This window comes from Ranitomeya variabilis, chromosome 4, assembly GCF_051348905.1.
Source record: "Ranitomeya variabilis isolate aRanVar5 chromosome 4, aRanVar5.hap1, whole genome shotgun sequence".
NCBI lineage: Eukaryota > Metazoa > Chordata > Amphibia > Anura > Dendrobatidae > Ranitomeya > Ranitomeya variabilis.
The window spans coordinates 664849946-664875468 of NC_135235.1; the positions used below are offsets into that span (position 1 = coordinate 664849946).

General features: G+C 44.9%; 1 protein-coding gene across 1 annotated transcript; it reads left to right on the forward strand.

Moving 5' to 3' along the window:
• The first annotated feature begins 1654 nt into the window (after positions 1-1654).
• Positions 1655-25523, forward strand: LOC143766236 (uncharacterized). The gene is made up of 7 exons (XM_077253751.1): positions 1655-1755; positions 7588-7738; positions 7868-8047; positions 8131-8254; positions 8336-8427; positions 10117-10183; positions 22608-25523. The coding sequence occupies exons 2-7, from the start codon at positions 7667-7669 to the stop codon at positions 24227-24229; spliced, it is 2157 nt and encodes a 718-aa protein (XP_077109866.1). The 5' UTR covers positions 1655-1755; positions 7588-7666; the 3' UTR covers positions 24230-25523.

Sequence of the window (25523 nt, forward strand, 5' to 3'; positions counted from 1 at the left end):
TCTCGCCTAGGTTGGCTAATAAATTTGAAGAAGTCATCCCTACAACCAGCTCGGAGGATCTCTTTTCTAGGCCTGATCTTCGACACCTCCCGAGCTCTGTCAATCCTTCCCCAGGACAAGGTCCTAGCCCTTCGGCGGGAAGTGAGGAATCTCCAGCAGCCATACCCTCATACGATCCGATCCTGCATGAGGGTGTTAGGAAGGATGGTTGCAACCATAGAAGCAGTACCATTTGCTCTGTTTCATCTTCGACCTCTCCAACAGTCAATCCTAGCAGTATGGAACAGGAATCCTCTCTCTCTCAACTGCAGCTTCCGGTTGTCTCCCCAGGTCAGGCAGGCTCTATCATGGTGGTTAAACAGCTCATTCCTACTCGGAGGGAAGCCCTTTCCCCCAACCAATTGGCTAGTGGTGACAACAGATGCCAGTTGCCTGGGTTGGGGGGCAGTTTTCTTTCACCTCACAGCCCAGGGGCGCTGGTCCATAACCTCGCACACACACGGCTCTGCTCCATAACCTCGCAAACACACGGCTCTGCTCCATACACCTCGCACACACGGCTCTGCTCCATACACCCCATACACACGCGGCTCCGCTCCGTACACCTCGTACACACACGGCTCTGCTCACCTCGTACACACACGGCTCCGCTCCATACACCTCGTACACACACGGCTCCGCTCCATACACCTCGTACACACGGCTCTGCTCCATACACCTCGTACACACACTGCTCTGCTCCATACACCTCGTACACACACGGCTCTGCTCCATGCACCTCGTACACACACGGCTCTGCTCCATGCACCTCATACACACGCGGCTCCGCTCCATACACACACGGCTCCGCTCCATACACCTCGTACACACATGGCTCTGCTCCATGCACCTCGCACACACGGCTCCGCTCCGTGCACCCCATACACACGCGGCTCCGCTCCGTACACCTCGTACACACACGGCTCTGCTCACCTCGTACACATACGGCTCCGCTCCATACACCTCGTACACACACGGCTCCGCTCCATACACCTCGTACACACGGCTCTGCTCCATACACCTCGTACACACACTGCTCTGCTCCATACACCTCGTACACACACGGCTCTGCTCCATGCACCTCGTACACACACGGCTCTGCTCCATGCACCTCATACACACGCGGCTCCGCTCCATACACACACGGCTCCGCTCCATACACCTCGTACACACATGGCTCTGCTCCATGCACCTCATACACACGCGGCTCCGCTCCGTACACACACGGCTCCGCTCCATACACCTCGTACACACATGGCTCTGCTCCATGCACCTCATACACACGCGGCTCCGCTCCGTACACACACGGCTCCGCTCCATACACCTCGTACACACATGGCTCTGCTCCATGCACCTCATACACACGCGGCTCCGCTCCGTACACACACGGCTCCGCTCCATACACCTCGTACACACATCGCTCTGCTCCGTACACCTCGTACACACACGGCTCCGCTCCGTACACCTCGTACACACACGGCTCCGCTCCGTACACCTCGTACACATGCGGCTCTGCTACATCCACCCTGTAAACCCCTCCTGACCAAACACATAAACTTCCCCTCATCCAGCACCATGACAACCAGCACAGCAGGGTCCTGCATACACTGAGGCCCCTGATCATGTGACCCCTGACTCCTCCCCTCCTGTGACCTCATCACAGGTCCTGTGCGCACAGAGCAGCCATATATGTGGTGTGCGGCTCTGCAGGTGGAGGTAGGTGCTGGAGATTCCCCATTACTGGGCGGGGGGCAGTAACCCCTTCAGCCCTGACACTGTTCAGATGTTTTTTGTTGTCATTTTATAAAAATCAATAACGTTTTTATTCCCCTTCCTCTGATAGATACGACCCAACTAAGGAGACACATAATCCTCGCCTAGTACTATGCCCCATCTGCTCCCCCCACACGCTATAATGTTCCCCCAGTACCGCCATCTCCCCACACCCAGCAGAGGTGTCAAACTGCATTCCTCGAGGGCCGCCAACAGGTCATGTTTTCAGGATTTCCCTAGCATTCCACAAGGTGCTGGAATCATTCTGTGCAGGTGATTAAATTATCACCTGTGCAATACAAGGAAATCCTGAAAACAGACCTGTTGGCGGCCCTCGAGGAATGCAGTTTGACACCTCTGACACACAGTATAATGCTCCCCCAGTTCTGCCATCCCCCCACACACATTATGGCACTACAAGTTGCCCCCCACAATATGGCACCACCCACCTCCTAATAAATATCTCCCCCCTCCCCCACTCCTGGTGCAGATACAGATGACCCCGGGACACAGCACCGACCTCCTGGATCAGTTTCCCAGGGCTGGAGATGTGGCCCCGGGGCCGGTGCTATAGATGTATGAGGGGCTGTTATCTGCGGTGTGAACTGTACATGTAATGGAGACATTCTGAGGACAGATTATCCCAGCAGTAGGACTTTTTCTCTTTAGTGAATGGAGCTGGATTTTACCTTGTTGTTTTCTCTTTATAATTTAATGACCCCGTTCTAGGACCCCATTGTTAGGCCCCGGCTGTCATGGCGATATATGGGGATGTGTCTATGGGGAACACAGGACTCCCCCTCTCTGTGCCCCAGATATAATGGAGGAGGCGCTCTGCCTCTGTCTTTCTGCCTCAGATACAATAATGGATGTTGTCTCTCAGTTACCTCAGATATATAGAAGATGTCTTCTCTCTGTCCTCATCAGGAATGGAGAATGTTCTTTCTCTTTTGCTAAAACTGTGATATTTATTTTTCTCTTGGAACCTGTCAGGTCCCCCATTGCCCAACACGAGCAGCAGTCACGTACTTATGACTAAATTCCCTCAATAACCAGCCCTGTATAATGTTATTCAGTTTAATTAATGTTTATATAAAGCATTTATAAGCTCCGCTTTCCCTATGCTAATTAGAGCTCTAGTAGATGAGGTGTTGGTATCTCCAGACTAGTCAGCCATCTTTCCATGTTATCACATCCCTGTGGGTGTGATAACATACACTACCGTTCAAAAGTTTAGGGTCACTTAGAAATGTCCTTATTTTTGAAAGAAAAGCACAGTTTTTTTCCAATGAAGCTAACATTAAATGATTCAGAAATACACTCTATACAATGTTAATGTGGTAAATGACTATTCTAGCTGCAAACGTCTGGCTTGTAATGCAATATCTTCATAGGTGTTTAGAGGCCCATTTCCAACAACCATCACTCCAATGTTCTCATGGTACTTTGTGTTTGCTAACTGTGTAAGAAGGCTGATGGATGGTTAGAATACCCTTGAAAACCCTTGTGCAAGTATGTTAGCACAGCTGAAAACAGTTTGGCTGATTAGAGAACCTATAAACCTGACCTTCCTTTGAGCTAGTTGAGAATCTGGATCATTACATTTGTTGGTTCCATTAAACTCTCAAAATGGCAAGAAAAAAAGAACTTTCATGTGAAACTCGACAGTCTATTCTTGTTCTTAGAAATGAAGGCTATTCCATGCGAGAAATTGCCAAGAAACTGAAGATATCCTACAACAGTGTGTACTACTCCCTTCAGAGGAGAACACAATCAGGCTCTAACCAGAGTAGAAAGAGAAGTGGGAGGCCCCGCTGCAGAACGGGGCCACAAGACAAGTACATTAGAGTCTGCAGTTTGAGAAATCTATGCCTCACAGGTCCTCAACTGGCAGCTTCATTAAATAGTACACGCAAAACACCAGTGTCAACGTCTACAGTGAAGAGGCGACTCCGAGATGCTGGCCTTCAGGGCAGAGTGGCAAAGAAAAAGCCATATCTGAGACTGGCTAATAAAAGGAAAAGATTAATATGGGCAAAAGAACACAGACATTAGACAGAGGAAGATTGGAAAAAAGTTATGGACAGATGTATCCAAGTTTGTGGTGTTTGGATCACACAGAAGAACATTTGTGAGATGCAGAACAACTGAAAAGATGCTGGAAGAGTGCCTGATGACATCTGTCAAGCATGGTGGAGGTAATGTGATGGTCTGGGGTTGCTTTGGTGCAGGTAAAGTGGGAGATTTGTACAAGGTAAAATGGATTTTGAATAAGGAAGGCTATCACTCCATTTTGCAATGCAATGCCATACCCTGTGGACAGCGCTTGATTGGAGCCAATTTCATCCTACAACAGGACAATGGCCCAAAGCACACCTCCGAATTATGCAAGAACTATTTAGGGAACAAGCAGGCAGCTGGTATTCTATCTGTAATGGAGTGGCCAGCGCAGTCACCAGATCTCAACCCCATTGAGCTGTTGTGGGAGCAGCTTGACCGTATAGTACTCAAAAAGTGCCCATCAAGCCAAACCAACTTGTGGGAGGGGCTTCTGGAAGCATGGGGTGAAATGTCTCCAGATTACCTCAGCAAATTCACTGCTAGAATGCCAAAGGTCTGCAATGCTGTAATTGCTGCAAAGGGAGCATTCTTTGACGAAAGCAAAGTTTGAAGGAGAAAATTATTGTTTCAAATAGAAATCTTTTTTTTTAACCTTGTCAATGTTTGGACTAGATTTTCAATTCATTTGGAAACTCATTTGATTAATAAAAGTATGAGTTTTCTTGGACACAAAATTGTCTGGGTGACCCTAAACTTTTGAACGATAGTGTAAGTTTCACATGTTGGTGTCATCACCAGCTCATCCAAATCTCCCATTTGCACTTCGCTCATGTCGGCAGCATCACTGCGCCTCTGTAGCCGAGTGTACACTTCCCTGCTTCAAAGGCGCACTGCACATAACGGGAAGTTCCATAGAGCCATCTTCTGAACTTGTTCATTTTTGGGTATGCAATAAATGAATTGAAACCTATAGCAGATCTGGACCATAAAAATGAACACTTCGTCTATGTATATGACCCAGGACATTATCTTGGAGTTCCATCAAACTCCTCCCGGAAGATTACCATTTCCTCCCACCAGCCCAGAAGTAGATTTTAATAAGACAGGCACAGGAACCCCCCCATCACGGTCCCTCTGATCTGGTGGAATATCTTCCCATTAAATAGGAAATAGTTGTGGGTAAGGATAAATCGAAGTACTTTGGGAAGAAATTGGTTATGTCACTACATTGTATGGTTCTGGATTTAAGAAAATAATTAGCCACCATGATCCCTTCTTCATGGGGAATACTGCTATATTGTGCCTCTACAACTGTGGAAGCCAAATAGTATTGTTCCTTATGACAATACCATCTAATTTCACCAAGAGAACGTCTGTATCCCTGACATATGAAGGCATCGAAGTGACAAAGGGGCGGAGTATCTTGTCTATTTAAATCCCTATATACTGACTCATGGAATTTACTCCTGACACTACAGGTTTCCTCCAAGTGCAGCAAAACCAAAAGAAACAAATTGGAGTACAAGTTGGTGTACATGCAACGTGTTGGAGCATGTTCATGCTGGCTATCACACAGACAAAACCTAAGATAGAAACTACATGATCATATTCCCTACTACAAGTAAGTAAAAAGCAAAAATGCATATAAATAACATACGGTACTTAGTAAACTCTGTTTTTTATTAAAAAAGCCTAAAAGCCATGTCATCAAAACCAAGGTGTACTCTGTCATGACGGTCCTAACCTCTAGTAATATACGCTGTCACCCAGATCAGTATGTGTACAGAAGCTCAGTGTTTGATAAATTCTTAATCATTATTCACAATGAAGATACTGTTGAGGATTTGTCAAAAATGACCTCAATGTCAATAGGTGCCAAGCAGGGCCGGGGCCCAAGTATGGACACCCAGCAATGGGAAGCTATATAAATGTAATGTCCAACTCAAAGAAAGTGAGGCCTCACCCTTGAGTGCAAGAACTTAAAGCATACATGGCTTTTACGTTTTTATTTTTAATCACAAACAGTATTTAGTAAGTACCCTATGTTATTTATATGCACTTTTGCATTTTACTTACCGTATTTTAGTTTATAAGACAAACCGAATTATAAGGTGCACCCCAAATTTTGAGGAGAAAAATAGGAAAAGAACCCTTTTTTTTAATAAAATGGTGGTGCTTCTTACTATCCATGCGTCTTATTGCTTACCGGGGGTGGTGGCTGCTGTGAAGCGGGGTCCCAGGGTCAGTGCTGGTGGAGGCAGGAGTGGGGCGATGCTGCGGACCCCAGACTGTGAGAAAGAGGGGTTCGGATGTGCAACGCTACAGGTGTTCGGTGGTGCAGGGACTCTGCCGACATTTTGTTAAAGCCCGGAGCCCCCCGTACTTGTATGGTTTACATTGCGGAGGACTCTGGGAAAATGGCTGCCGGGAGTGGTGCATTTGGAGATGGAGATCTTGGCGCTGAGATCTCATCTCTCGAGAACTTGGTGCCGAGATCTCCATCTGTGCATGCGCCGCCCCGGCAGCCATTTTCCCGGAGTCCACCGCAATGTAAGCCATGGAAGTACGGGGGCTACGGGCTTTCACAAAATGTCGGCGGGTCCCCCGCACCACTGAACATCCCCAGTGTCGCACCTCTAAACACCCCCAAATCCCAGCCTGCGGCCTGAAGCAACGCGTCACTCTTGCCTCCTCCAGCAGTTACCCTGGGACCCTGCTCCACAGCGGCCGGTAAGGTATATCCAAATTATAAGACACCCCCTCCATTTAACCCCCAAATTTTTGGGGAAAAAGTGTGTTTTATAATCTGAAAAATACGGTACTTTTAGTAGGTATAACTTAGGCTTTGACGTCCTCTGAGTGGGTCTAACCCTTTGTGAACTTAATCGAGAGCATAAAAAGTGGGAATGGTGACAATTAGGTTCCATAAATTCACATTCATTCTTTGAGATTAGTTTTTCATAGAGTGTAAAAAAGCCTTCAGCAATACACATTATCAGCTGGGCATATATTTCCTCTGTCTACAGATATTGGGTGACATATCTCCTAACCATTGTGTGTTTTTCTATATCTCACATAGTTTGGGTTTGTTTTTAAATGCATTAATAGATATTGATATTTTAGGGGATTCTTTGTTAGCTGTATATACAACAATAGCAATAACAGTGCTGTGAAGTAGAGATACACACCGACCCATAAGTGTCCTCTCTTCTGGAATAGCGCCAATCCTGCCTTTCTCCGGGGGTGGACTGTGGATTATGCAATTAAAACTGATATGTTCTTCTTTTGGACCTAGACTTATTTTACCTATAAAAGATTTAGTGATTTTCTACATAGCTGTTGGCTCATGAACTTTTATTTTGTTTTTGTTTGATGTGTGGATTAAATTATGTAGGTTTTATTGTAGAAGTCAGGAACAAAAAACAATGTAGAAAAATTAATAAAGATAATATCACATTAATGACTCCACACTACTCCTGTGTCACCACTGCTTGAGTCCTCCACCAGTCTCTATATTTCTTTGTCAGTGATTTGGAGCATGGAGGAGATGACTTGGTCAGCAATTTAACTGATATCCCAATCCATGCTAGACTAGATAATATAGCATCCTCTAATTATATCTCCTCATATGTTTCCTCTTATCATCTCCAGTATTTGTATTATTACATGGGATTCTTTATGATATTACATCGGTCTCATCTTCTTCATATCAAGGTCCCCTCGATATTGAATCCTCTCAGCGGAGATCTTCTATATTTAGACAATTATTCTGATTTACCCATCAAGGTTGGATATGGACATGAGCAAAATGGCGGAGAGGCTATTACAACTTAACCTAGAGATCCTCCTCTGGCTTACTGGAGAGGTGAGAGATTCTGATGACGTCACATTACATCATTCTTATCTATGGGAATAACAGATGGACAGAACTGGAGAGGTGAGGACTCTGGAAATGTCTGTAGTGAGATTTATTAATGTGTCTCTCCATAACCAGGATTACACAGTAGTGAAGAAGACCTCTAGTGAGCGCTGTCAGGACCCTGTGTCTGAGGGATGGGGAAGAACCCTGAGCCCAGTCATGGAACCTCCACCTCACCCCCTGATACATGAGGATATCAATGACCCGAAGATCCTAGAACTTGCCTACAAGATGACTGAGCTGCTGACTGGAGAGGTGACACTGCTGGGGATGCTGGGACATTATATAGTAATGCAATGAAGGGAACAGGGGGGTGACGGTATCATTGTATGTGTCAGGTTCCTATAAGGTGTCAGGATGTCACCGTCTATTTCTCCATGGAGGAGTGGGAGTATTTAGAAGAGCACAAAGATCTGTTCAAGGACGTTATGATGGCAGTTTCCCAGCCCCTCACATCACCAGGTAATAGACAGGACTAAATACACACAGCCTATAATTTTGTATGTAAAGAATGAATTCAGTCCCTGTATGTGTTTCCTCCAGTTCTATCCAGTAGGAGGACAACACCAGAAAGCTGTCCCCATCTTCCACAGGACTGTAAACAAGAAAATCTAGATGTTCCTCAGGATCATCAGGTAGGTGGAGAGAAGGTGCCATGAGATCTTCCCTACGATGTATAGACTGCTGTAAAGATCTTGTGTTCAGTCTTGTTTTATCCACCAGTATTACCATACTTTTAGGACTATAAGACGCACTTTTTTCCTCCAAAAATGTGAAGGAAAATGGGGGTTGCGTCTTATAGTCTGGATGTACAGGCTGTGGTGGGAAAGCGGCATTGGCGGAGTAGTGAGTCACAAAGACAGGAGCCGGCTTCTGCTGCTAACTCCTGTGCCCACTGCTAAAGAGAAATATTCACTGCATTCCACGCCTATGGGCGTTGAGGGCAATTAATATTTTTTCCCTTTAGCATCCTTATATGACTGGCCCCTATCCCAGTCCTGGTATGCAAGGCTCCATCCTTATCCTGGTATGATTGGCCCCCACCCCCATCCTGGTATTCAGGGCCCCATCAGAAAACATAGAAAAAAAAAATTACACTTACCTTCCCAGCGCTCCCTCGCAGCGTCCTGCTCCTTTGCCAGTAGCTGCTTTATGCTTTTAAGCAGCGTATGGCAGGGACGTCATGCACTGCTTGAAGCCGAAGGGCAGCTGCCTGAATACTCACTGCTCCCCATGCTGGGACTGTGTGCGCAGAGAGCAGTGAACATTCATTTCTCTTCAGTAGCGCGACCAGTGTCAGCCGGAGCCTTCCTGCAGCTGTCGGCTGCAACTACAGGGAATGAATATTCACCGCATTCCACGCCCATGGGAGTGGAATGCGGTGAATATTCATTTCTGTTAAGTAGCGGCACACATGACCACCTGCCGGCAGCTGCAGGAGGCCAGCGGCTGACACTGTGAGCTCTACTGAAGAGCAAAGAATGCTCACTGCTCTCTGTGCACACAGTCCCGGCATGCAGAACAGTGAGTATTCCGGCAGCTGCCCTTCGACTTGCAAGCAGCGCATGACGTCCCTGCCATGCGCTGCTTACAAGTATAAAGCAGCTGCTGGCCAAAGGAGTAGGACACTACGAGGGAGTGCCGGTAAGGTAAGTGTAATATGTTTTTTTTTTTTTTTTTTTTTTGTTTTCTGATTCAGCCATTCATACCAGGATGAGGGTGGGGGACAATCATGGCAGTATAAGGATGGTTCCATGCATACCAGGATCAGGATGGGGGCCAAGCATACCAGGTTAAGGATGGGGCCATGCATATTAGGACGAGATGGGGGTCCTGCATACCAGGATATTGATGAGGAGGCATGCATACCAGGTTGGGGATAAAGGGGACTATTCCTATCAGGCTTGAGATAAGGGGGCATGCATACCAGGCTAGGGATGAGGGAGCCATGCATACCAAGATTAGGATGAGGGTCATGCATGCCAGGATAGGGATAAGAGGGGTATACACACCAGGATAGGGACATATGGATGAGAAGGAACCATATATACCAAGATAAGGATGAAGGGGCCATGTGTATCAGGATGGGGATAAGGGGACCATATATACCGGAATTGTGAATATTATGTACAGAATTGACCACATTTTTTTGCTTCAATTTTTTTCCCTAATTTCCTCCTCTAAAACCTAGGTGCGTCTTATGGTCCGGTGCGTCTTATAGTCCAAATAATACTGTATGTTTTATACTTTTGTAAAGAGAACGGTGGAGATGGAGTATTAGAGCCGATCATAGATGTGACTTCTCCATCTGTCTGTTGTTTCAGGGTGAAGATCTGACCCACATTACTACTACAGAGATTAAAGAAGAGGTTCCCTCATATGACTACCCAGGTGAGTAGTAACCACTAAATGCAGAGAAGTCACAGATTCATCTCAGTCATCAGCTTTCACTGCTTTATCAGCGGTGTAGTCTGGACATAACACAATCATGTGATCACCATTTTGCCATTAGACCCCGTACATGTTCCTCCACTCGAAACATGTTCAATTACTTTGGGCATTGAAACTCCTTCTTCTATAGAACTTACAACCTGGAGGATCCAACTACCCCTTGAAATTAGAAGATTCTTTCTCTTATCTGTCCTGATCTGTAAACTACAAAGTCTAATGACAGCGTATGTAGAAAGTGCTGACAAGTTAGAAAATTATTTTAAGTAAAATATTACAATGGCTTCCTTGAACCCTGATATTTTATTTGATAAATCTACCTCCTCTCCCTTCTGTGCTGCTGTATGTGCTCATATGGTCCCTACAAGACCAAGTCCAGTCTTTGTGGCCAAACTTCGCTTTTATGATCCACAACATGAAATGTGCAGTGAGGCCAAGGGTGAATTTCTCTACAATAACAGAGAGTTATCCATGCAAATTGCCTCTGCTGAAAAAAAGAGGACTTGACTCTATAGCGCCACCTATTGGAAGTAGCGATCCTACAAGTCACAATCAACCCTTTAACGAGTCGTGCAATATGACTTAGGATAAAAGCCAAATCAGTATCTCAATTCGCAGACACGGTGTTTCGGGCTGTTGGCCCTCGTCAGTGCGAAGCATGAGAACTGATTAGAGAGTTATCCAGAATTTTAAATTTATTTTAAAGCCAACTAAGTTCAAGGAGTAAAAATTTGATTCCAGCTCACCCAGTTGCTCTATGCTCATCCACCTGGGACTCAGACACCAGCCTCGCCCTGGCCTCGCATCAAAGAAAATAGAAAAAATTGGAGTCCGGCTCAACAGGACTGGACTTTCCTTTTATTTTTATTTTTCAAAAGTAAATATAGTGCATACAAAAGAAGAATTTACATGGTCGACATGACCCAGTAGATGCGTATCGACTGCCGTAAGCAGATGTATAAGTATGTCATGGTGATCATGCGCTGTGCCGGCGTAATCACCACAAGGAGCTCGGCTTACATGATAGCTGAGACTCGGCTGTCACTGCCAGCTGTGATGCCTGTACCGCCCCCAGTTGTTTAATCCCGTTAATGCAGCAATCTACAGTGCAGCAATCTATAGTATATTGATCACAGCATATTTGGTAGGCTTCCGATCGGAGGCCCCGTGACGTCATCGCGAGAGACCAATCGTTGTAATGGCAACCCAGGGTTGTCAAGTTGACGTCCGGGCAGAGACCTACGGTAAGAGTGTTAGACCATGCGACATGCATGGTCTAAGAGGTTTCTCTCAGTGTAATACTGATATGTATAATGCCTTGCAATGCTGATGTCTTGCAATTGTTGATGAGCAATCAAGCATCGGGATGCTCGGCACGCTCTGCACTCGATTGAGTATCGCGGTTTATCGAGCGCCTTGTCGAGTCCCTGCTCTGCATGTTTGAAGCCTGTTAGGCAGCCAATAAACATTTGAGAATTGCCCCCTATACACAGTAATACCGTAGTCCTGTTGGATACTGACATTACTGTGATTGGCCGGCCGCCTCACATCATGGGGACTTACATAAGACCCAGTGGCCCACTGCCCGAGCCAGTGTCTAGGAAACAGTTCAGGGAGAGTTGTTATACAAGTGAGAGCGTCGTTTAAAGCAGGTATATAGTCGGGTTTATTAAGAGCGCTGTTGCATAACTTGTATACCGCTTCTGCAGCTTTGAAACAACAGTCCTTCTCAGGGCTAAATATTTCTCTTTCTGTAGTAAAACTGCTGTTACCTACATTGAGTAGAGGTATAGCTTTGGATTAGAAGCATCTAAGCAGGGTTTTAATACTTGTATACTACTGCTGCACTGTTAAAACAACAAACCTTGTCAGGGCTAAATATTTTCTTTTCCCTGTTAATACCAGAAAGTTTGCAGGCATATAAATATATACCAAATTTAAAATGCGAAAGGCATGCGGTAAAGTGGATGCGCTGCTGATGGTGCACGCAGAGGCCATAGGCGAGGTGAAACTGTGTTTGCTGCAGGAGCACAACAAACATGATGTTACATGAGACCTAGGCTCCTGTACCACTTTGCAGGAGGGAGTGGGAAACCCCTCTTGAAACCATAATAATAGGAACAGGTGGCCCCTGTATGAGTCCACCAGCTGTATAATTGCTGCTGAATTACTCCCTACAATGTATGAGGGCCCCCACACTCTTTGAAGGTCCCCCACAATATGTATAGGGGTCCCCAATTGTTCATAATGCTCCGACATCATACTACAAGTTTTAATTTAAAAAAATCTTACACTCACATAACCCAGGATCCTGAAGAGTCCTGTGGCAACGCAACGTGCTGCATAGCGCCAACACACGCACCAAATGTCCAGAATCCCAGCGCAGCACAATGACGTCACCGTGCCGGGACTCAGAAGTCCTGTGTGTGCGTAAACGCCTCAGTTGTTCTGTAGACCGGAGGCATACAGTCATCTGCGGTCTACAGAATAGAGAGTGGTAGGGCGGGAAGATCGTGTCTCCCTGTGCTCTACCGCAGGGCTTATCTGTATATGTGCTTTATACATGCTGATTAATTAGGACAGTGTAGCTCTGGGTGGGCCACTCTGCTCACTCTGCCCCCCGGTAGCTACGCTACTGTATACTGTGACAACACACATCAGATATTACACCAGTCACATATTACCCTCTATATAACATCCAATGTCTGTGCACACAGCATCTTATAGCCCTGCTATATCCTATACTATGTGCACAGACATCGGATGTTATATACAGGGTAACTTGTCATGTTATATTTTACGCTATGAGTGCAGACATCAGATTTTAGAGCATCACATATCACCCTGTATGTAATATCAGATGTCTGCACACACCGCATATTATATCCCTGCTGTATCCTATACTATGTGCATAGACATCCGATATAATATACAGGATTATGTGTCATGCTATATATTACAGTATGAGACATCAGATTTTATAGCATCACATATTACCCTGTATATAACATCGGATGTCTGTACACATAGTGTAGGATATATCCGTGACATATTCTCCTGTACACTGTGGAGCTGATGACCCCACTGACAGCGAGACCCCATCTGTGACAAGCTTCATGCTGGGCAATAAATCATCTCACCTGCCCCAGAGCGACTGCACGCACCTCATGGCAAGATCCGACCCTGTCAGAGACCTCCTGCCCCGGCCCCCGGGCACTCAGCTCTGCTGCCCTCATCTAAGAAGTTCCTCTCCATGGAATCAGCCCAGCGGACACACAAAGTGACGTGAGATCAGCAGACCGTCGCACCCTCTCATCCTGCAGTGTGGATGTATTTATAATACTGGGTTGGCCAGGCCGGCACTTGTACAACTCCGAAGCACAAAGCCTAAAACTGCTGCTTATACACACGATTGCGCTGCCCAACAAAAATGAGCAGGGCCAAGGGGCTGCACAGAACAGCATAGAGCGCCGCCACCTGGTCATGCTGGTTTCAGCTGTGCAGCGTGATTGGGGGCGCAAGGCAAGCTAATGCTGTCTGACGTGCATGCTGCTGAGAGGGAGTGGAGGTGATCAGCGGTCCACTACAGGGACAGGCCCTTCTGGCATTTGCCAGAGGGCCAGTCCGGCCCTTGGTGCCATGACCCACTGGGAGAGTCCACGAGGTGCCAGAACATTAAACCCCCCCCATAAGTGACCTTATTTTACAAACTACACCTCTCAATGAATTCATCTAGGGGTGCATATTGACACCATGAGTGTGTCACAGAATTTTATACCAAAGAGACAACAGGCGGCGCCTGATGGGACTATTAATCCCATCAGCCTACCCCTGCTACCGCTAATAACAGTGACAGCAGGAGCGGCTGAAGGGGGTTTTCATCAGCCGCCACCTGCACTATAAATAAAAAATAAATAAATGAAAAAACTGGCATGGGGAAGAGGCACTTGTCAAGGGTGTCCCCTATCACCTCTATTAGGCTACGTTCACATTTGCGGTCAGCGCCGCAGCGTCGGGCGCCGCAGCGGCGCCGCATGCGTCATGCGCCCCTATATTTAACATGGGGGCGCATGGACATGCGTTGTGCTGCGTTTTGCGCCGCATGGCCGCAAGCGTTGGACGCAAGAAACGCATCAAGTTGCATTTTTTTTGCGTCCAACTTTCGGCCAAAAACGACGCATGCGGCGCAAAACGCAGCGTTTTAGCGTGCGTTTTGCCGCGTTTTTGTTTGCGTTGTGCGCTGCGGCGCCGACGCTGCGGCGCACAACGCAAATGTGAACGTAGCCTTATTCCTTCTTGCTATTGAACCACTAGCTATCCATCTTTGTCTTTTTTTTTTTTAAATCAGATATTTTTTATTAAAGTTTTCAGAACATAACAGAATTTTTTCCAAAATACCCCACAGTCTTTTCCCATTCCCAACAACTCCCCCCCCCCCCCCCCAACCCTGGTCCAATGATAAAATATATCACAAGAAAAATACAGACATAGATAAGGCACATATCCCAAGGCACCAGTCATGGAGTACAACTAAATCACTGTCAGGGTGATATAAACATGGTATCACGAGAATAAACTTACAGACGGTAAGCCTGGAACATTCAACCATCCTGCCCAAATTTTCTCAAACACTGCCGGTCTACCCCGTTTAAGATAAATGGCCTTCTCTCTGCATAGTATGAGGTTTAGCTTATTTACATACTCCTTCCTCGTGGGAACTTTATCTGAGATCCAGTGATATGCTATTAATTTTCTAGCAGTAAAAAGCATTCTGGCAACAGCTATTTGTGAATGATCATCTCCTCCCGCCTCCTCAACATATCCAAGCACACAGACAATAGGATCTCTGGGAATATCCTGCTCTGTGGCCATATATATTCAGTTGAGAACCATAATCCAGAATATTTGTATACAGGGACACGTCCAGAACATATGTAGGATATCTGCATTATCGAGCGTACACTTGGGACATTTTGAATTTGGCCTTAGACCTAAATCAAACAGCCACTTAGGAGTCCTATAAACCCTATAAAGGATATATAGTTGAGACAGACGGTTAGGCTCACTGAGAGACAACTTAGGGATCATTTGCATTATTGACTCCCATTGATCTACCGAAATCCCCCCCACTTGATGTTCCCATTTCGCCAATGCAGTCATCGGGTGACCTAATAGCGCCCTCGAGAGGAGCTCCCCGTACACGAATGAAATTAGTCCCCTTGTAGATGCCTGTAAACCGAGCCTATTAATAACAGTATCATGATGTATAATAATAGGGTGTATATGAGTCTGCATTATATAAGCGTGTCTTACTTGTAAATACTGATAAAACATAGAATGCTGAAGTGAGAACTCCCTTCGTAAGTCCTCAAATGATTTAAAGACACCCCCATCTATCAGCTGTGAGAGCCACCAGATACCCACTCGTCGCCATTGCGCAAACCCCTTCAGTGTCCTCAATTGCGGCAGATATGGATTATCCCATATAGGGGTATACCTTGTGAACCCAGTAATTCCCCTTAAACTTTTAATTTTACCCCACACTTTGACCATAAGCATTACCGTCGGAAATTTAGACACCCACGGTTTAAATTTATTTGCCTCTAACTTAGACAATAGGGGACCCCGACCCCCGAGAAACTGAAGAATCCCTCGACCTCCCCCTATTTCCACAGATGTGTCCTCCACTCTACTTGCCAGATGTTGACACTGGGAAGATAAAAAATATAGCCAAGGGTTAGGCAATGCCAACCCTCCTTCCTCCTTACTCCTTTGTAAGTGCTCTAACTTAATTCTCGCACCCTTTTTCAACCATATAAGTTCCCTAAACAGTGCATTAATTTTAAAGAACCTATTTTGGGGAAGCCAAATTGGGGAGTTATGAAGAACATATAAAAGCTGAGGCATAATCACCATTTTCAACAGGTTCACTCTCCCAACTATTGACAAATGTAACTTAGCCCAGGCCTTAATCTTCTGTTTAATCCTAGCCACAAGTGGGGAAAGATTTAAGTGTTCATAAGCTAATATGTTGTTTGATATATTAATACCCAGGTATTTAAAACATGACACTACTGGCACCTGTGGAGCTCTAACCACAGTTGGGTCTAATGGTAAAATAGCAGACTTTTCCCAATTTATGGCCAAACCCGATATAGCCCCAAACGCAGCAAAAAGTGACATTACGCCATTGAGCGATTCGTCAGAGTCAGCCAAAAACAGGAGAATGTCATCGGCGTAGAGAGCCACTTTCTCCTCTAATGTCCCGTATCTAAACCCTTCAATTTCTGGGCTAAGCCTTATCCTTGAAGCCAAAGGCTCCACCGCCAGGGCGAAAAGCAGCGGAGACAGAGGACAACCTTGCCTCGTACCCCTATACAGATTGAAGGACTCAGACAGCAGTCCATTTGCTCGTATTCTTGCTGACGGTTCTGAGTACAAAAGCTTAATCCAACCAATAAAGCCTGGACCAAAACCCATGCACTGAAGCGTAGCAAACAGGTATTTCCATTCCACGCTGTCAAACGCCTTAGCGGCATCAAGGGACAGAACTGCCCTCCTCCCCACATTGTCTGCCCCCACTTGCATATTGAGATATAGTCTTCTAACATTTAGGGCCGTTGACTTATGAGGCATGAATCCCGTCTGATCCGAGTGTATTAGAGATTCCACGACTTTTGAAAGACGAATGGCCAACACCTTTGCTAATAGCTTAATATCTACTGTCAGAAGGGAAATTGGTCTATACGAGGCCGGGAGGGTAGGATCCCTATCTTTTTTTGGTAAGACAGTAATAATAGCTTCCCGCATAGAAGGCGGAAGGACCCCAAGCCCGAGGCTATCATTAAGTGTAGTCAATAATATTGGGAGTAGAACCGACTTATATTTTTTATAGACCTCCACTGGTATGCCATCCACCCCCGGTGATTTGTTATTAGAAATAGTGTTCAGAGCCTCTTCAAGCTCATCTAAACCCAAAGGTTCATCTAACAAAGCTCTATCCGCATCAGAAAGTTGCGGGAGCCTGGCGGCTTCTAAAAAGTCCGCAAGCTCTTCCGTGGAAGCCCCAAAATGAGAGGAATACAAGTTAGTGTAAAAGGCCCTCAAAATCCTTAGAATTCCCGGTGAATCCGTAATAAGTGTCCCATCCCCACCACTGAGCCCAGGTATGAACGAGGACCCTTTTTGTGCTGACGTTATAACCGAGAGTAGGTGCCCCACACTCTCTGCACTTTCAAAGAATTGGGTTGATTGGAACATACGTTTCTGCGCGGCCGCCTCTAGAGTCATTTTGGTCACTCGTGACTGAGCATCCCTAAGTCTCCTCTGTGTGTTAGGGGTGACCTGCATTGAGAAAGCCCCCTCTGCAGCCTCCAACTCCTGAAGTACAAGTTTAGATTTTTGTCTTGAACTAGACTTAATCTTTGAAATCTCGCGAATAAACATACCACGCAAGTATGCCTTCAGAGTCTCCCACACCACCAGACTAGAGGCTGAGTTCTCATTAAACTGAAGGAATTCCTGTAATTCCGAGGTGAACATATCTGTCTTATCCACTAGCTGCAACCAAAATGGATTTAAGCGCCACAAAGGCCTACCCCGTGACACCACGTCATCCCCCTTGATCACAATGGACAGGGGTGAATGGTCCGACACTGTCCTTGGCAAATATTCAACATTTTTAATTTTCCCCAGCATGAGACCATCCCCCAAGGCCAGATCGATACGAGATAGAGAAGTAAAAGTAGGAGAAAAACATGAATACTGATACACCTCGGGATTCCTGCATCTCCACAGATCAGTTAAAGCTAGTTCTCGCAGGAGCGCCCCAAATGGTGTGCAATTACCTTCCGGTTTTATAGGTGCGTGATTACCTCTATCCCAATGGGCATCTAAAATGTTATTGAAATCACCCACCACTAAATATGGGACCCCTGGAAAACCTCTCAAAATAGTAAGAATTTGATATATGATCTTACTACTATATGGCGGAGGAATATATAAAGATATGAGTGTCATTGTAACTGCAGACAAGGTACAACATAAAATAACAAACCGCCCCTCTTCGTCCACCACCACCTGATTACATGAAAACTGAGCACCCCGTCCAATTAGTATACTAACCCCTCTGGAATACTGGGAATAAGTGGAGTGATATCCCGCCAATATCCATCTCTTATCTAGAATATTGAGTGTCTCTCGGGTAAGATGCGTCTCCTGCAGACAGATTACCGTTGGCTTATGATCCGCAATAAAAGAAAAAATTGCCTGTCTTTTTACTGGGGATTTCATCCCTCTAACATTCCAACTAAGAATCCTAACTTCCCCCATAACTAGTAGTTTCAGTCATACAAAACAATATCCAGTTAATCTTAGCCAAACCTATTTTAACATATGTGCACATATCAAAAGACCTAACACCCCCCCCATTCCCTCCCACCCTCCTAACAACCCATCCCAACATAACTTTAAATTGTGTTGGATTCATCCCACTCTGGTATAGATAAAACCCCCAACACCAGGCGTTTCAGTTCCCATCTCGCCCCCCACATTTTACAGGATAACACCCCACAGCACAATGTGACCATCTGAGCACAGAGACAACTTAAAATGTCTAAAAGTTCACTTTTCCCCACTGCGGTCTTCCATCTCTCTTCTTAAATGTTGTTCATTCAGATCCAACCAATCAGCTGCCTCCATAGCGTCCAGAAAAAAATGAGATTTATTCCCAGCCTCGACCCGCAATTTAGCCGGGAACATCATTGAGTATTTCAGGCCAAGAGCCCTCAGCCGTTTTTTAATGTCAACAAATTTTGCTCTCATTTTCTGCACTGTCGGCGAAAAATCCGGATAAAATGAAACTCTAGAACCATCAATAGTTAGTTCAGGGTGATCTCTTGAAAACCGAAGAATGTTGTCTCTGTCTCTGTAGTGAAGTATTTTGGCCAAAATAGGTCTTGGTGGATGGCCGGGGGGAGGGGGACGGGTCGGAATTCTATGAGCGCGCTCCACCGCGTACAAGTGAGTCAGAGTGGCCGGTCCAACTTTCTCCTTTATCCAGGTCTCAATAAAAGTAGTAGGATTTTTGCCCTCGCATCGTTCTGGCACACCGACAATGCGAACATTATTGCGCCTGGACCTGTTCTCCAAATCATCCGTTTTGTTCCAAATCGCAGCAATATCTTTCGTGATCTCCTTATTGTGCTGCGCAGACGCAGAAACTGTATTTTCAACCACACCAACTCTTTTCCAATTGCCCAGTTCTGTCCTTAACTGTGTGAAGATCATGTTTTACATTTTGCATTGATTCCTGTAAAAAGCCCAACTGAGTGAGCACATTAGTAATAGCTGATCCACACTGCATAACAGCCACCAGCACGTCCTTTATAGTGGGCTCAGCAGGAACCTGCAGCTTCAGCGCTGTGAGCTGCTTCTTATTTTGTTCCACCAGCTCTCCCCAGCTAGCCAGGGCCTCCTGGTTCCTCTGCCCTCCAGCACTTTCAGTCTCCTCCTCCCCCTCTTCACTCATCCCCCGCTCTGTACCTTCTCCTCCTGTGTCCGGATCTTTTCCAACTGCATGGGGAGATTCCTTCTCCAATTCCTCCACTCGGGCAAATCGCTGCAGACGAGCCGCTACTTCTCTGTTTCTGGCTGCACTATCAGTCTCTGCATCTGCCAGAGCATGTGCTGAAGCAGCAGCGCCATCTTGGGAACCAGAGGCCATCTCTCCTGTAATCCTCCTTTGACCTTTTTTCGGCATGTTGCACGCCTGGAATGCTCCCTCGATGGCCCGAGGACCTCCACCAGTCCCCAGGGCCTCTCCACAGATAATTACTGGCTGTGCTGTGGGGATTTAGCAGCAGTAATTCACTAGGTCATGCAGGAGCTCTGCAAGCACACGTCCTCCTCACATGCTGCTAGGCCACGCCCCATCCATCTTTGTCTTAACGCGAATATACTGTAAAAGGTATAGAAATTGCATCAATTTCCCACAAGCTTTTTATGTTTGCAGATGATATATTACTTCTCCTATCAGCTCCACAGACATCTTTGCCAGCTCTACTCCAATCCCTTTGTAAATTTTTTTTTAATTCGTTATTTAAGTACGGTATATCAGGGAAAATAGTAGAAACGGTTAGAAAATAGTTACCAATTACAAATCAGCATTTAGTTGAACCAACGATAAGGGAAAAGGAAGGGTGGGTTGGGAAGCAAGGGGGGGGGGTCAAGGGGAAACGGAGAATATAGGGAAGGGGTGGAGGGAGTTCAAAAGCATTGGTTAGGTTGGGCTATCTATGTCAAACAAGGTATCATTGGGTGGAATTACCAACTATAAACAACCAAAGGGGAGGTACACATAATTGAATACTATAACATATAGCCAAGCTAACAAATTCGCCAGGAGATAAGTATATGAGGGCCAAAGACATATGGTCCTTTATGGTGAGCAGCATTATCCTGGAAAGTGGGAGGCCTTCCAGTGCAGAGCGATTAAGTGTTTTGCTGCACTGATTAGTAAAGGGAGAAGGCCATGTTTCAAAGCTTTTGGTTTAAAGCTTTTGGATGGGCACGACAAAAGAGCTTCTACAACCTGTAGGTCAGAAGTAAGGAGCTGTAATTTTTTAATCCCTTGCTGACCTCGGACAGGATAGTACGTCCGAGGTCAGAACACCCGCATTGATGCGGACTTCGGCGGTGAGCCCGCATCAAAGCCGGGACATGTCAGCTGTTTCGAACAGCTGACATGTGCCCACAATAGCGACGGGTGGAATCGCGATCCACCCGCCGCTGTTAACTAGTTAAATGCTGCTGTCAAACGCTGACAGCGGCATTTAACCGGCGCTTGAAATATTCATCACAGTTATTCTCTCTCTCATTTTTTGCCTCTCGCCCCTCTGGGGGTAATCCTCAATTTTCCCCAGGTATTGAGACCCTTGGGAACTTCCGTTTACGGGTCACAGCAGGGATTACTAGAGTGCACCATCTTTTCAATGTTGATGGAATTATTTCATTTCCCCCCCCCAGAGGAGTGTTTTTCGATATCTACAACTTAAGAACTTTGTCAATTCACTGTTAGGAAACTCTATTCCACCTTATACATTTACTCCTTTCGAGCACAGATGCCGTGAAAATCCACACGCCCAGGTACTATCTCACTTCTTTATTCCCACATTAACTCCCCTTCATATAGGCATTGCTTAAACTACACTTCTTGTTGGGAGTCCAAAACTGGTTCCACTCTAACTCACTTAGAATGGTCTCAAATTTGGTCCTCCTCTACTGGATGAATGCTTAACACCTTAATGTTGGAAACAAATTATAAGGTTCTGACTAGGTGTTACCTGACCCCAGCTAGAGTGGCCAAGGCAGTCGCTAACTACTCCTCCAACTGCTTTAGACGGTGTAACTCCACAGGAGATATGTTCCATATATAGTGGTTATGTCTGATAGTACGTAGATTTTGCATCAGATTATACCACCTGGTGATGAAGATGATGACAATATTATAGGAGTGATGGTGGTGAGCAGCCAAATGCATCTTAGAATTCTAGTCTAATTCAAGGTAGTGTAATTAGAAATCTGTAATTTGAAAGATGCCTGGATCAGACGTCTGGATCAGACGCATGGCTCTGAAATGGAGCCATGGCTTCCTAGCAGAAGTCCTGTAGAGTGTTCTTGGCTGTGATTTTGCAAAGTCCCCTTTCTTACAGTTCAAAACTTTTTCAGGCATCATCCACAAGTCGGGGGGGGGGAGGTGGGATCAGATTAACATTCACTGAGTATTTATAGTTTATCCTTCAGTATTTGCAAGTCAACAAACTGCATGGCCTGGTACAATGGAAAACCAACTTATTAGCAAATATCGATTGTTCAATGACCCTGCACCGCTGTCTTCCAAGATAGCAGGACAATAAACTGTAAAAGCTGATATAAAAGTAAATAGCAGCCATTCCATCAATTTCTCAAACATCAATACTACTGTCAACATTCAGACTCATATGACAATAGTCCATGTTTCTTGAACAGCCAAAGAAAAACACAAATTCTATAGTCATCGTTCAGGTAATAGCCTATGTCTCTTGGCCAACTGAAATAGACGTCTGAATATTTAAGATTAAATGCTGTTGTCACGTATTCTACTGGTTCATGCTATGAGTTCTTCTATTATACTGTGCACTGTTATTGTCTTAGTGAATAATTCAATTTTACTACATATCTTCCCATTTCTATGGACATTTTGATTAGAATTGTTGAAAATAAAAATTTCAAGGATATTTTATTCAAAATTAATAATTGGTGTAATTCTTGGAAGATGACTGTATCGGGAGATCAGAGGGACAACTAACACTTTCAATTTTTATATCAGATGACCTTGAGATCACACAGGATTCAAATCAAGTGAATGCCATTACTCCAGATATACCATCATTCCTTCACAGCAAATATCTATCATCTAATCCTATGAAAGAGGTCCTATCTTCTGATTCATTACAGACTACTAAGAAAAATAAAAGTCACAAAAGAGGCACTGAAGAACGAACTACTGTTAATGCAAAGAAGCCAGTTACACATTCAGAATATGGAAGTAGTTATACCCTAAAAACATCTTTTGTTAAACATCAAAAAATTCAGACAGAGGAACATAGGTTTACTTGTTCCAAGTGTGGGAGACATTTTAAACAAATGGCATATCTTATTAGGCATGAGAGAATTCATACTGGGGAGAAGCCATATTCATGTTCAGAATGTGGAAAATGTTTTACCCGGAAATTTATGCTTGTTATTCACCAGAGAATTCATACAGGTGAGAAGCCTTTTTCCTGTTTAGAATGCGGAAAATGTTTTCACCAGAAAGCATATCTTGTTAATCACCAGAGAATTCACACAGGGGAAAAGCCTTTTTCCTGTTTAGACTGTGGAAAATGTTTTAACCAGAAAGCATATCTTTTTACACACCAGAAAATTCACACAGGGGAGAAGCCATTTTCATGTTCAGAATGTGGAAAATGTTTTATCCGTAAGTCATTTCTTGTTAGTCACCAGAGAACTCACACAGGGCAGATGCCATATTCATGTTCAGAATGTGGAAAATGTTTTAATTGCAAAACAAATCTTGAAAGTCACCATAGAACTCACACAGGGGAGAAACCATATTTGTGTTCAGAATGTGGTAAATGTTTTGGACATCAATCACATCTTATTACACACCAGAGAACTCATAATGCGGAAAAGCCTTTTTCATGTTCAGAATGTGGAAAATGTTTTGGACATAAATCACACTTCATTACACATCAGAGAACTCACACAGGGGAGAAGCCTTTTTCATGTTCAGAATGTGGAAAATATTTTGGACAGAGATCATCTCTTCTTGTACATCAGAAAACTCACACAGGGGAGAAGCCATATTCATGTTCTGAATGTGGAAAATATTTTGGACGGAAATCAAATCTTCGTAATCACCAGAGAACACACACTGGGGAGAAGCCATATTCATGTTCAGAATGTGGTAAATATTTTGGATGGAAATCAGATCTTCTTATACACCAGAGAACACACACAGGGGAGAAGCCATATTCATGTTCAGAATGTAGGAAATATTTTGGACGGAAATCAGATCTTCTTAATCATCAGAGAACACACACAGGGGAGAAGCCATATTCATGTTCAGAATGTGGGAAATATTTTGGACGGAAATCAGATCTTCTTAAGCACCAGAGAACACACACAGGGGAGAAGCCATATTCGTGTTCAGAATGTGGGAAATATTTTGGATGGAAATCAGATCTTCTTAATCACCAGAGAACACACACAGGGGAGAAGCCATATTCATGTTCAGAATGTGGGAAATGTTTTGTTTATAAATCATCGCTTGTTAGCCACCAGAGAACTCACACAGGGGAGAAGCCATATTCATGTACAGAATGTGGGAAATATTTTGGACGGAAATCAGATCTTCTTAATCACCAGAGGTCTCACACAGGAGAGTAGGCATATTCATGTTCAGAATGTGGGAAATGTTGGGCATATAATACAAGACTTGTTAAGCACCAAAGAATTCACACAGAAGAGAAGCAATGTTCATATTAAAAATTTTTGAAATGGTTTGAACAAGAATGCTATTTTGTTAAGCATTTAAATCCCACAGGGAGAGAAGCCATTATTAGGGTTGATCGAATAGCTTCGGATAAGTGCTTATCCAAATACCTATAGCACTCACCGAATATCTGCATCGGAATCCTGGATACCTGGAACACTCTCGATAATCAGCTGTTCGGTGCTGCTTCTATATGTGTCGCTGCTATGTGACAGTCGCAACACATGCATGGAGAGCCCAACAAGCAGGCTATCCATGCATGTGTTGTGACTGTGTTTTGTTAAGGTTCAAGGAATTGTGATGAATAAATACTCATATGAAATAATTGAATAAACAAAATTAATTTACATAATAAAAGATAATAAATATAAACACTTCACTCAAAATAGCACATAATCAATAAAGTCATACTAATGTATTACAATGGTAGGAGTCAATCAGTCTGGTCTCTGTCCCATCTCTCTATGTCTCCCACTTCAACAGTTCACTCAACTTTTATATGTAAAAAGCTGCACATTGAACGTTATCTGAAGGCTTTGATGTAAACCATGGTATGCCAGTGTTAAACCCCCTTAAATCATATAGATAACTATACCACCTGGCATCCCTGGGGGCTTTACGACCTCCAATTAACATATATGTAGGCTTTGGAGAAATCCAATCCAGTATCTCTCATCTTTGAACTGCAAACAAATTAATGGTCATTTACATTCCTTTGTTAAATTGACCATCTGGCTGAAGGTACATTTTGGCTTCAATGACCTTCTGTGAACTCCATACAGTAAAGGTACCGTCACATTAAGCGACGCTGCAGCGATATCGACAACGATGCCGATCGCTGCAGCGTCGCTGTGTGGTCGCTGGAGAGCTGTCACACAGACAGCTCTCCAGCGACCAACGATGCCGAAGTCCCCGGGTAACCAGGGTAAACATCGGGTTACTAAGCGCAGGGCCGCGCTTAGTAGCCCGATGTTTACCCTGGTTACCAGTGTAAATGTAAAAAAAACCAAACACTACATACTTACATTGCCGTGTCTGTCGCGTCCTTCGCCTTCAGCTTCCCTGCACTGTGTAAGCGCCAGCCCTAAAGCACAGCGGTGACGTCACCGCTGTGCTTTGCTTTACGGCCGGCACTGACACATTCAGTGCAGGAAGCTCTGAGCAGCAGCGCGGACGCCAGGGGACGTG

What these genes read in the sequence shown, in the direction of transcription:
- LOC143766236 (XM_077253751.1), top strand. Translation starts at nt 7,667, where the DNA reads ATGGACATGAGCAAAATGGCGGAGAGGCTATTACAACTTAACCTAGAG. An exon ending in TCCTCTGGCTTACTGGAGAG is followed by an intron (nt 7,739 to 7,867) that starts GTGAGAGATTCT and finishes CTCCATAACCAG; the next exon opens with GATTACACAGTAGTGAAGAA. An exon ending in TCCCTCATATGACTACCCAG is followed by an intron (nt 10,184 to 22,607) that starts GTGAGTAGTAAC and finishes TTTTTATATCAG; the next exon opens with ATGACCTTGAGATCACACAG.